A 10758-nucleotide genomic window follows, 5' to 3' on the forward strand; every position below is an offset into this window, starting at 1 on the left:
TCTTTCCCTGCTCGCTCTATACCTCCCAGTTTATCCAGGAGTACTTCTTCTTTTTTTCCCCGCTATAGGGCGCGTGCGCTCGCCAGACAGACAGAGAGAGACAGAGAGACAGAAAGCGAGAAATCACCCTCCAGAGGGGATGGTCATGCCGCAATCCCTTATGCTCCATTCTCCTCTTGGGATCTTGGGCACGCACGCACACGCGCCCGGCGTGAGTTTTAAGCCACCGGGTCCGGTACGCGAACCACGGTCGACTACGTGGGAGTCCAGCGACATAGCCATTATGCTAACTGCTGGTTCCCTATCCAGGAGTACTACTTACATTGCCTGCACACACAGCTTTGTCTGAGGCTTATTTCCAGGGTCCTGGTCTCAGACAGCTGTGGCCCTCACTAGGAAGGCAGAGCAGGAGGGAGGCAGCAGGTGAGCAGAGGAAGCGACTGGAGGCAGCAGGAGCACTGCCCGGAGGGCTGTGCAGAGCCCAGAGTCCTGCAGGGGGAACTCGGCCGCCAGAAGAATGATGTGGTAGACTGGTGTCCTCTGAGACGCTGTTCTACTATGGCTGTGCACCTGCTGTGTGTGTGGAAGGGAGACGGGCAGATCAGAGCCTCTCAGAAGGCCCAGGGATATGCCTGGTCCCTAGAGTGACAGAGGGCTCTGTGCACCAGGACTCCCAGCCTTTAGGACCGAGCAGCACCTCGGTCATTCTTGTGACAGGTGACTGACACCTGAAGCAAGTTCTGGGAGCAGCTGCAAGACACAGACCCTGTGTTCCCCTCCCACTGTGAGGGGACATTGCCCTGATGTTGAACTAGGACTTCAGAGCCTGGCTTAGCTGTGAGCGCTATATTAACTTAAAACACACACACACATACAGAGAAGGAAATGGGCTCCATGAAGCAATGTTCTTATCACTTCTATCTATACTCATTAAAGCTGACAGGAGGCCAAATACCACCATCTGTCTACTTGTAACAAAGATGGAGCACGGCAGGACCACAGAACAGCATGGAAGATGAATGTGCGCAGTGTCAGGCTCGGGCTTGCTTTGCAGATGGGCTTCTGGAGCCTAGCTGAGCAAGGGTCCAGCCCCGGCAGCCGGAGGAACCTGCGTTCTTCCCACACCTGCAACCCCAGCGGCACTGAGAGGCTTCCAGTTAGACTAAGATCCCGTTCAAGTGCCACAGATGTGGTGTTCTACACCGCCTGAGGGGAGCCAGAGGTATGTGCTTTAACACTCCCTCTGAATGTGACATCTGTAGACCCACTCCATGCGTCTGTTCACAGGAGACAGGCGAAATAGCCACACGCCTGGATGCCAACAAGCCAGAGGTACCAGATCCCAAACTACTGGGTGAGAAAATGTGTTGCTAAGACTTCACTCACCAGGTGGGGCCCCGATAGCCCAGCCTGTGGTACTTGGTGCCAGTCAAGTCTGTTCCTTTAATACTGAAGTGAAATAAGAGGAAAGTGGACAAAAAAGAATAGACTAGCAGGTTCAATTTCTCACTTTTTATAATTAACAGAAATCTATTTTGTCTATTCCAGTAGCCTTTATTTAAATAAACTTTAATGTCTCCAAAGAGGAGAGAAGACCCACTTGTAATTCTCTCTAATTCACATCTCTTTAACCATGTAATAGTTTAGGAAGCATCTTGAATGCCTGTGACTGCGTAAAAGACCTGACAAGCCTCAGGGTGGGTCACAGCAGAGGGGGGCGTTGGAGGAGAGCTGCTCAGGCTGGGTGGGCCTCCCACACGGCAGGTGGTGATACAGCTGTTTTTGACCACTCTGTGCCTAGCTTCAAAAAGAACTAGGGGTGCAACCTGGTGGTGCAGTCAGTAGCAAACTGAACTGCAGTGCTGGAAGCCACATGACTGACTGCAGGTTCAGATCCCTGGTTCGGCTCGAAAGCATGCCTGGTGTGTGAGCCCAGACCCTAACGAGCTAGGGGGCTGGGAAGAGGGGATCCCAATGGAGTAAGACCTCAGTAAGAGTGCTTTTCCCTCTCGCTCCTTCTCTCTCTCTCATGCACATTCTCTATCATGAATAAAATAAATAAACTTGACGGGACCAGCAGTTAGCGTAATGGCTATGTCCCTGGATTCCCACATAGTCGACCGCAGTTCACGTCCCGGACCCAGTGGTTTAAACTCACGCTGGGCGCGTGTACATGTATACCCAAGATCCTGAGAGGAGAATGGAGGAGAAGGGATTGTGGTGTGGCCATCCCCCTGGGGGGTGATTTCTCACTTTCTAACTCTCTGTCTGTCTGGCGAGCACACGCACCCTATAGCAAAAATACTCTAAAATAAATAAATAAATAAATAAATAAACTTGAAAAAACCCTAAGCTGTTGACAAACACTAAGAGCCAAAATGGAAGCACTACTGCTAAGTGCTACTGAAACAAACAAAAAAAAAAACTCAAGAAATCCCCAAACAGGGCTGGTCCCATGGCCTAGCAGTCAAGGGAGCTGATCCCACATGGCCACTGTTGTTTACTGCCTGGCCCCAGTGGCTTAAGAACATGCCATCACGTGTATGTATGCTCCAATTCAGGACAGGATGGAGCAATGGAGAAGGAGATTGTGGTGTGACTGTGTCTTATTGGGAGTGCTTTCTCCTTCTTCCTCTCTCTGCGTCTCTCTCACTCTGGAGAGTGCACCAACCCTCTGTCAATTAAAAGAAAGAAAGAAAAAAGAAATCCCAAAACAGGTCTGTTTTCCAAAAACAAAAAGCAAAAATGAGCTTGACGCAACCATTCAAAAGGAACCTAGTCAACATGAACCAGCATAACAGGGGCTTGAACCCCTGCAAGCAAAGTAACCTAATGACAGCCAGTCCGCCTTTTGCACTGTGCTGTTTCTTTGTTCCCCGTAAAGCTGCCTTATAAAGGGGTTGTGGGGTGGTTATCCAGCCACACCCAGTCTACCTTACAGACTGGGTATTGCCCAGTTCATGAATCGCTAATAAAAACAATTCAACCTTTGAAACTCAATTTGTTGTGATTTTGTTCTATTTTTTTTGGAGAGGTTGTTTTTTTTTTTTGTTTGTTTGGTTTTTTTTTTGCTATAGGGCGCGTGCACTCGCCAGACAGACAGACAGAGACAGAGAGACAGAAAGCGAGGAAATCACCCCCCAGAGTGGGTGGCCACGCCGCAATCCCTTCTCCTCTCGGGATCCTGGGCACGCACGCACACGCGCCCAGCGTGAGTTTTAAGCCACCAGGTCCGGGACGCAAACCGCGGTTGACTACATGGGAGTCCAGCGACATAGCCATTACGCTAACTGCTGGTCCCCTGATTTTGTTCTTTGACAGTTCCTATCCCTGAAACAAAACTAGCCAGGAGCCTCCAGGGAGTTTGGGAACTGCCAGCACTGACATGGCTGGGACCCGGGCACTGTCAGGACAAGGGGTCAGATGTGGGGTCAGATGTGGAGCCAGAAGACATTGCAGGACAATGGTAGGGTTTGGAGGCAAGAGATCCTGCTGCCGGTGCAAAAGGCTTTACTAAGTACAGTGACCTGGCTGCTCCACATGAAAGCACCATACCAGGGTTAGACGTGTCCAGGCCAGCCAGCACGTGTGGACCTCATAATGTGGTGGTGAAGCACAGAACCTCACAGAAGAGTTGCACCTGGGAGGCCAAGCTTCAATGTGGAGAATGAGTGTGAAATACCCATGGAGCTCCGTGGGCTGAGGCCTCAGCTTTCCCACCATGAAGTTTACTTCAGTGTTTTAGAGAGAGTCATGTGCTGCTCCTCCAAGGCTGCCATATCGCCTAGGACTAAGATTTCTCCAAACTAACTCCTAAATAAAAACTTCCAGTCCCTTTTCCGTGGTGTCTTGAAAGTGAGACTTCGTGTCATTGTGCAAGTGCCTTTGGGTAAATGGGGAACCCTGGCTAATGGGGAGACAGAATTAGCAAGGTTTCTAGCTACTTTTGTTTCTTTCCCACCCCTCTGTGATCATTGTAATGTCAGTGTTTAGATTCTTACAGCTTCCATTTATTTTTCTAGAACAAATAAAATATGCAAGTAAGCAAATACCTTAGGCAGTAATAGGAAAACATTCTGACAGGTCGAATTGTCATTTTAGGCACACAGGGAATGACTGACCCGTAAAGGGCCATTTTTCAAATTACCATCCAGACTACACTAAGCAGAGCAGGTCACAAAGATCTGAGGCAAATTTGGAATGTTCCTTCTCCAGCAAATATCCTGAGAGCACTTAGGGATTAGCTCAAAAAATTATTCTTGCTGTTTAAAATATCTTAAATTCCTATTATTTTTAGCTATTTGGAGTCTCTTGTAATTTCATACAGATTTAAGAATATGCTTCCATTAAAAATAAAAAGGCTATTGGAATTTTTTTTTTTTTTAGAGAGGTTTTTGCTATAGGGCGCGTGCGCTCGCCAGACAGACAGAGAGAGACAGAGAGATAGAAAGCAGGAAATCACCCCCCAGGGGGGATGGCCACGCCGCAATCCCTTCTCCTCCATTCTCTTCTCGGGATCTTGGGCACGCACGCACACGCGCCTGGCGTGAGTTTAAGCCGCCGGGTCCGAGACTCGAACCGCGGTCGACTACGTGGGAGTCCAGCGACATAGCCATTACGCTAACTGCTGGTCCCAAAAGGCTATTGGCATTTTGATAGGCGTTGTGTTGACTCTGCAGATCACTTAGGGTGATATGTGAAAGTTTTTCAGAATCAAAATGGAGTTTTGTTAACTCAGACTAAACAGCTGGGAAGGCCACGGAGGAGGTGCTTTCTCATACAAGCATGCCTGATAACAAGAACTGTTGTTTAGAGAACTTGGCCGGAACCATAACCTCGAATGGAGACCACTGAAACCTGACTTCTGCCAAAACATCTGCCCAGAGACTGTCCAGCCTTGGACCATCACCATCCTCATCTTTGATCCTGGTAGCCAAAGATAATTGTCTCCAAACAGTTAGTATAATACCTTCTTTCCTCCTCTCCTGTTTGTGGGTTTTGCTTTTAAGTCTTGTCAGTAAAGGTTTGTCAATTTTATTGACCTTTGCAAAAAAGCCAACTTTTTGGTTTTATTGATTTTCTCTACTTTTTCCTATTTTCTATATTCCTGCTCTAGTCTTTAATGTTTATTTCCTTCTACCAGCTTTAGGTTTGGCTTACTCTTCTTTTTCTGACTCCTTAAGATATAAGTTAGATTATTAATTCTTTTTTTTTTCTTTTTGAGGCTTTTGCTTTAAGGCATGTATGCTCACTGGAGAAAAAGACAGAGACAGTGAGTGGGAAAGTGAGAAATCACCCCCTGGAGAGATGGCCATGCTGCAATCCCTTCTCTTTCATTCTCCTCCCAGGATCTTGGGCACGCATACACACATGCCCAGCATTCTTGTTCCTGATCTTAGGGTAAAGCTTTATATCTTTCACCTTTGAGTATGGTATTAACTGTGGGCTGGTAATCCTTTATTATGTTGAGGAATTTTCCCTCTAATCTTAGTATTTGAGCATTTTTATAATGATGGCTTGATTTTCAGGCCACAAGATCTGAGACTCGAACTTCGGTCAGCCATGTGGGAGTCAGAGATGTAAATGCTATGCCATCTGCTGATCCTAAACTTTCTTCCTTTTTTTTTTTCTTTTTTTGAGAGGTTTTTGCTATAGGGCATGTGTGCTCACCAGAAAGACAGAGAGAGACAAGAGAGACAGAAAGTGAGAAATCACACCCGCAGGAAGGATGGCCATGCTGCAATCCCTTCTCCTCCATTCTCTTCTCGGGATCTTGAGCACGCACACACGCACCCGGTGTGAGTTCAAGCCACCAGGTCAGGACTCGAAAAGTGGTCGACTACATGGGAGCCATTACGCCAACTGCTGGTCCCAACTTTCTTCTTTTAAATATAACATCTGTAAGTTTTCCTCTGAGCATAGCTTTCACTGCATAAATTTCAGTAAATTTTCATTTTATCTCTTTCTTTTTTTAAGATTTTTTTCTTTTTCTCTTTCTTTCTTTCTCTTTCTTTTCTTTCTTTAGAGGTGTTTGCCTTAGGATATGTGTGCTCACTGGAAAGAGACAGACAGACACAGCAAGAGAGAAAGTGAGAAATTATCCTCAGGGGAGGTGGCCATGCCACAATCCCTTCTCCTCCATTCTCCTCATGAGATCTTGGGCACACACGCACATGCACCTGGCATAATTTTCTAGGCACCAGGTCCAGGACTCAAACTGTGGTCAGCCATGCGGGATTCCAGTGATGTAACCACTATGCTATCTGTTGGCCCCTTATTTTGTTTCTTAAGTCTTCTAGCCTCCTAATTAAATTTTGTCTGGTTACTCTATTCATTATTGATAATGGGGTATTGACTTTTCAAACTTCATTACGAAACTGTCTGTTTCCCCTTTGATTATGTCATTTTTTGCTTCATATTTTGAGGATCTGTTATTAAGTGTGTAAATGTTTATAATTATTATATAATTTTATTGTATTGACCTTTTCATTAATATAGGCTTTACCTATTTGTCTCTGATAAGGTTTTTCAAAGTTAAAGTCTATTTAGTGTCATTTTGAATGTGTCTCCCAAAATTGCATGTATTGAAATTTGGTGAGCCATTGTTATGATGTTGAGAGGGTGGAGGATTAATCTAATTATGGTGTTGAAAATGGGGCCTTTGGGTACCAACATATGGTGTAATGATTATGTTGCTGGACTCCCATGTAGTCAACCATGGTTTGAGTTCCAGACCCTGTCTGTGGCTTAAAACTCATGCTGGGTGCATGTGCATGTATGTCTAAAAATCCCAAGAGGAAAATAGAAGAGAAGAGTTTGTTGTGTGGCCATCCCCCCAGGGGTGATTTCTCACTTTCTGTCTCTCTTTCTCTGACTGTCTGGCAAGTGAATGCACCCTATAGCAAAACAAAACAAAACAAAATAAACAAACAAACAAAACTTTCTCTAAAAAAAAAGAAGAAAGAAAATGGGGCCTTTGGGAAATGATTAGGTATCATAGTGGGCCACATGATTGGGCACTCATCGGTTTATAAGGACACACAGAGACATGGATCTATGTGCTCCTGCTTGGCTCTTGCTTGGTTCTTCACTTACTCTGTCTCACCAGTGTCACCCTGAACCTGGACTTCCCAAACCATGAGCTAAATAAACTTCTACTTCTTATATGTTATCCATATTCAGGTATTTCTGTTATTAGTAACAGAAAATGGACTATAACAGAAAATTGGTATGGAGAAGAAGGACAGTATTAATAATAAATACTTGAATATGTGGAAGTGGGTTTCAAACTGGGCAATGAGCAGGGGTTGGAAGAGTTTGGAAAAACAGGAAAGAGAAGCCTACATTCTGAGGGCGCATTGAAAGAACGGACTAGGAAAGAACTGGAATATTTAAAGTTTGGTTAAGTCGCTGTGAGAATAATGCTGATAAAAACAGGAACTTTAAAGGCCATTCTGATGAGATCTCAGGTGAAAATTAAGAAAATGGAAATTGGCGAATAGGTCAATTTTGTTTTGCCATTGGGGGAAAAAGCTGCATTTTATCCACACCCTAAAGTTTTCTAGAATTCCAAGCTTAGGAGTGGTCACCTAGGGTATCTGGCAGAAGAAAGTTTTAAGCAAAATGTAGAAGGAGCTGTGTGGTTCCTTCTAACTGCAAACAGTAAAATGAAGGCGCAATGGAATGACTTAAAAATTGAATAGAGCCAGACACTGGTGCAGAATAAAACATGATGCTCTGCAAGACAATCCCACATGAAAGAATTCCTGGTTCATGTCTACAGAATTCTCTGAGTACACTGGGCCACAATTTGGGGTTGGCTGAAGGCTGGAGTGAATCATGGTATCAGGACCCTGTTGGGGTGATCTCTATTGCTCTCTCATCAAAGAAATAAATAAGAACCTTTTTTACAAAAAGTTTTTGGCAGAACTAGCAGATGGCATAATGGTTACATTGCTGGACTCCCACATAGTTGACCATGGTTTGAGTCTCAGACCCAGCAGCTTAAAACTCATGCCAGGTGTATGTGTGTGCACACCCAAAATCCTAAGAGGAGAATGGAGAAGGGATTGTGGCATGGCCATAACTTTCTGTCTCTCTGTCTGTCTCTGTCGCTCTGGTGAGTGCATGTGCCCTCTAGCAAAATATCTCTCTTAAAAAAAAAAAAAAAAGGTTTTGGCTATATGGTGCAATTGCTCTCCAGAGAGAGACAAAGAAAGAGAAACAGAGAGAAGGCAAGTGAGAAGTAACCTCCCCCAAGGGGGATGGCCATGCTGCAATCCCTTCTCCTCCAGTTTCTTTGGGATTTAGGGCCTGCGTGCACATGTATCTGGAATGATTTTTAAGGTATCAAGTCCAGGACTTGAACCACACAGTTGGCCATATGGCATCCAGTGCCCTAACCTCCATGCCACCTGCTGGCTATAAGAACCTTTTTAAAAAGATAGAATTAAAAATGAAAAAGGGAGCAGAGCACAAAGACTTAGAAAATTCACAGACTATCATGCAAAGAATGAAACATTTTGGCAGAGAAAACTAAGAGTATGGCTTAACAACCAGTTCCTAAAGATGTTAGCACTGATAGAACAGATCCAAATGTTAATGATCAAAACAATGACGGAAAAAGGTCCATAGAGCATTTCAGAGATCTTCAAGACTTCCCCTCCCATCACAGACCCAGAGACTTAGAGAGCAGAATAGTCAGGGGACAGTCAAGGGGAGACTCATTGCCTTGTGCTGTCTTAGCTCTGTTCTCTGCCTCTCAGTGCAGCATTCATTAGTTCAAGCCCATGGTTCAAGCAGTCCCAGATGTGGCTCAACTCACTGCTAATTATGCCTCTCTATCCTCATTCCAGAACATGCAAGTGGCAGATCTTGGTTGGTGTGCATGCAGAGGTAATTTTGCAGGGAAAGGATTCAAGAACTGTGGAGGTTTGGCAGCCTCCATCTAGATTTTAAAGGACAGGGGCAACCAGCAGTTAGCGTAATGGCTATGTTGCTGGACTCCCACATAGTCGACCGCGGTTCACGTCCCGGACCCAGTGGCTTAAAACTCACGCCGGGCGCGTGTGCATGTGTGCCCAAGATCCCAAGAGGAGAATGGAGGAGAAGGGATTGTGGTGTGACCATCCCCCCTGGGGGGTTATTTCTCGCTTTCTGTCTCTCTGTCTCTCTCTGTTTGTCTGGCGAGCACACGCGCCCTACAGCGAAAACCTCTCCAAAAAAAAAAAAAAGGAAAAGGACAGGGCCAGCTCCACAGAACAGCAATTAAGGGTAGCAGGATCCCACAGGCTGACCATAGTTCAAATCCTAGCCCCAGTGATCTCTAAAAACACACCAGGTCCCTGTTGTGTGCCCAGAATCCTAATAGGAAGGAGAAATGAAGAAAAGATTGCAGGGAAGGGACATGCCCTATTGAGGGGTTCTCTCTCTCCCTCTCTCTCTCTCTCACTCCTGGTGAGTGCACGTGCCTCTGGAAATTTAAAATAAAAAAAAAAAGATGTCTCGAGGGCCAGTAGACAGTGTAGCGGTTACATAGCTGGACTACCACATGGCCAACTGTGGTTCAAGTACTGGACCTGGTGGCTTAAAACTTAACCCAGGTGCATGTGCATGTGTGCCCAAGATCTTGGGAGGAGACTGAAGAAGAGATTGCCACTTTCATTGAACGTGGGAGCAGCTGCAGAGGTTGGTGTGTGAGCTTTGTGAGCCAAGGCAGGCCTACACAGAAGTAACCATATCTAAGGGACCTGCAGTTGGCATAGATCTTGGCACCACCTACTCTTGCATGGGTGTCTTCCAGCATGGCAAAGTAGAGATAATTGCCAACGATCAGGGGAACAGAACCACTCCAAGCTATGTCACCTTTACTGACACCGAACGACTGATCGGTGATGCTGCAAAAAATCAGGTTGCAATGAACCCCACCAACACAGTTTTTGATGCCAAGTGTCTGATTGGACCCAGGCTGATGATGCTGTTGTCCAGTCTGACATGAAGCACTGGCCCTTCATGGTGGTGAATGACGCAGGCAGGCCCAAGGTGCAAGTAGGATACAAAGGAGAGACCAAAAGTTTTTACCCAGAGGAGGTGTCATCTATGGTTCTGACCAAGATGAAGGAAATTGCAGAAGCTTACCTTGGGAAGACTGTTACCAATGCTGTGGTTACTGTGCCAGCTTATTTCAACGACTCTCAGCGTCAAGCTACCACAGATGCTGGGACTATCACTGGTCTCAATGTGCTTAGGATCATCAACGAGCCGACTGCTGCCACCATTGCCTACGGTCTAGACAAAAAGGTTGGAGCTTAAAGAAACGTGCTGATCTTTGACTTGGGAGGTGGCACTTTTGATGTGTCCATCCTCACTATTGAGGATGGGATTTTTGAGGTCAAATCTACAGCTGGAGATACACACTTGGGCGGAGAAGACTTCGACAATCGCATGGTCAACCATTTCATCGCCAAGTTTAAGCGCAGGCATAAGAAGGACATCAGTGAGAACAAGAGAGCTGTCCGCCACCTTCGCACTGCTTGGGAACAGGCTAAATGCACCCACTCCTCCAGCACCCAGGCCAATATTGAGATCAACTCCCTCTATGAAGGAATCGACTTCTATACCTCCATTACCCGTGCCCAATTTGAAGAGTTGAATGCAGACCTGTTCCATGGGACCCTGGACCCTGTAGAAAAAGCCCTTCGGGATGCCAAACTAGACAAGTCACAGATCCATGACATTGTCCTGGTGGGTGGCTCTACT

At 45.9% G+C, this 10758-nt stretch overlaps 1 protein-coding gene across 1 annotated transcript in view; it reads left to right on the forward strand.

Annotated features, from left to right (window-relative positions):
• Positions 1 to 1015: 1015 nt before the first annotated feature.
• Positions 1016 to 10758, forward strand: part of LOC102492021 (heat shock cognate 71 kDa protein-like) — a 10654-nt gene continuing 911 nt past the window's right edge. The window contains 4 exon segments of the mRNA XM_014589516.1: positions 1016 to 1156; positions 1288 to 1332; positions 9680 to 9968; positions 9971 to 10755. Of these exon segments, the coding sequence (XP_014445002.1) occupies positions 1016 to 1156; positions 1288 to 1332; positions 9680 to 9968; positions 9971 to 10755 (1260 nt within the window).

This window comes from Tupaia chinensis, unplaced genomic scaffold (assembly GCF_000334495.1).
Source record: "Tupaia chinensis unplaced genomic scaffold, TupChi_1.0 Scaffold000360_1, whole genome shotgun sequence".
Classification (NCBI taxonomy): Eukaryota; Metazoa; Chordata; class Mammalia; order Scandentia; family Tupaiidae; genus Tupaia; species Tupaia belangeri.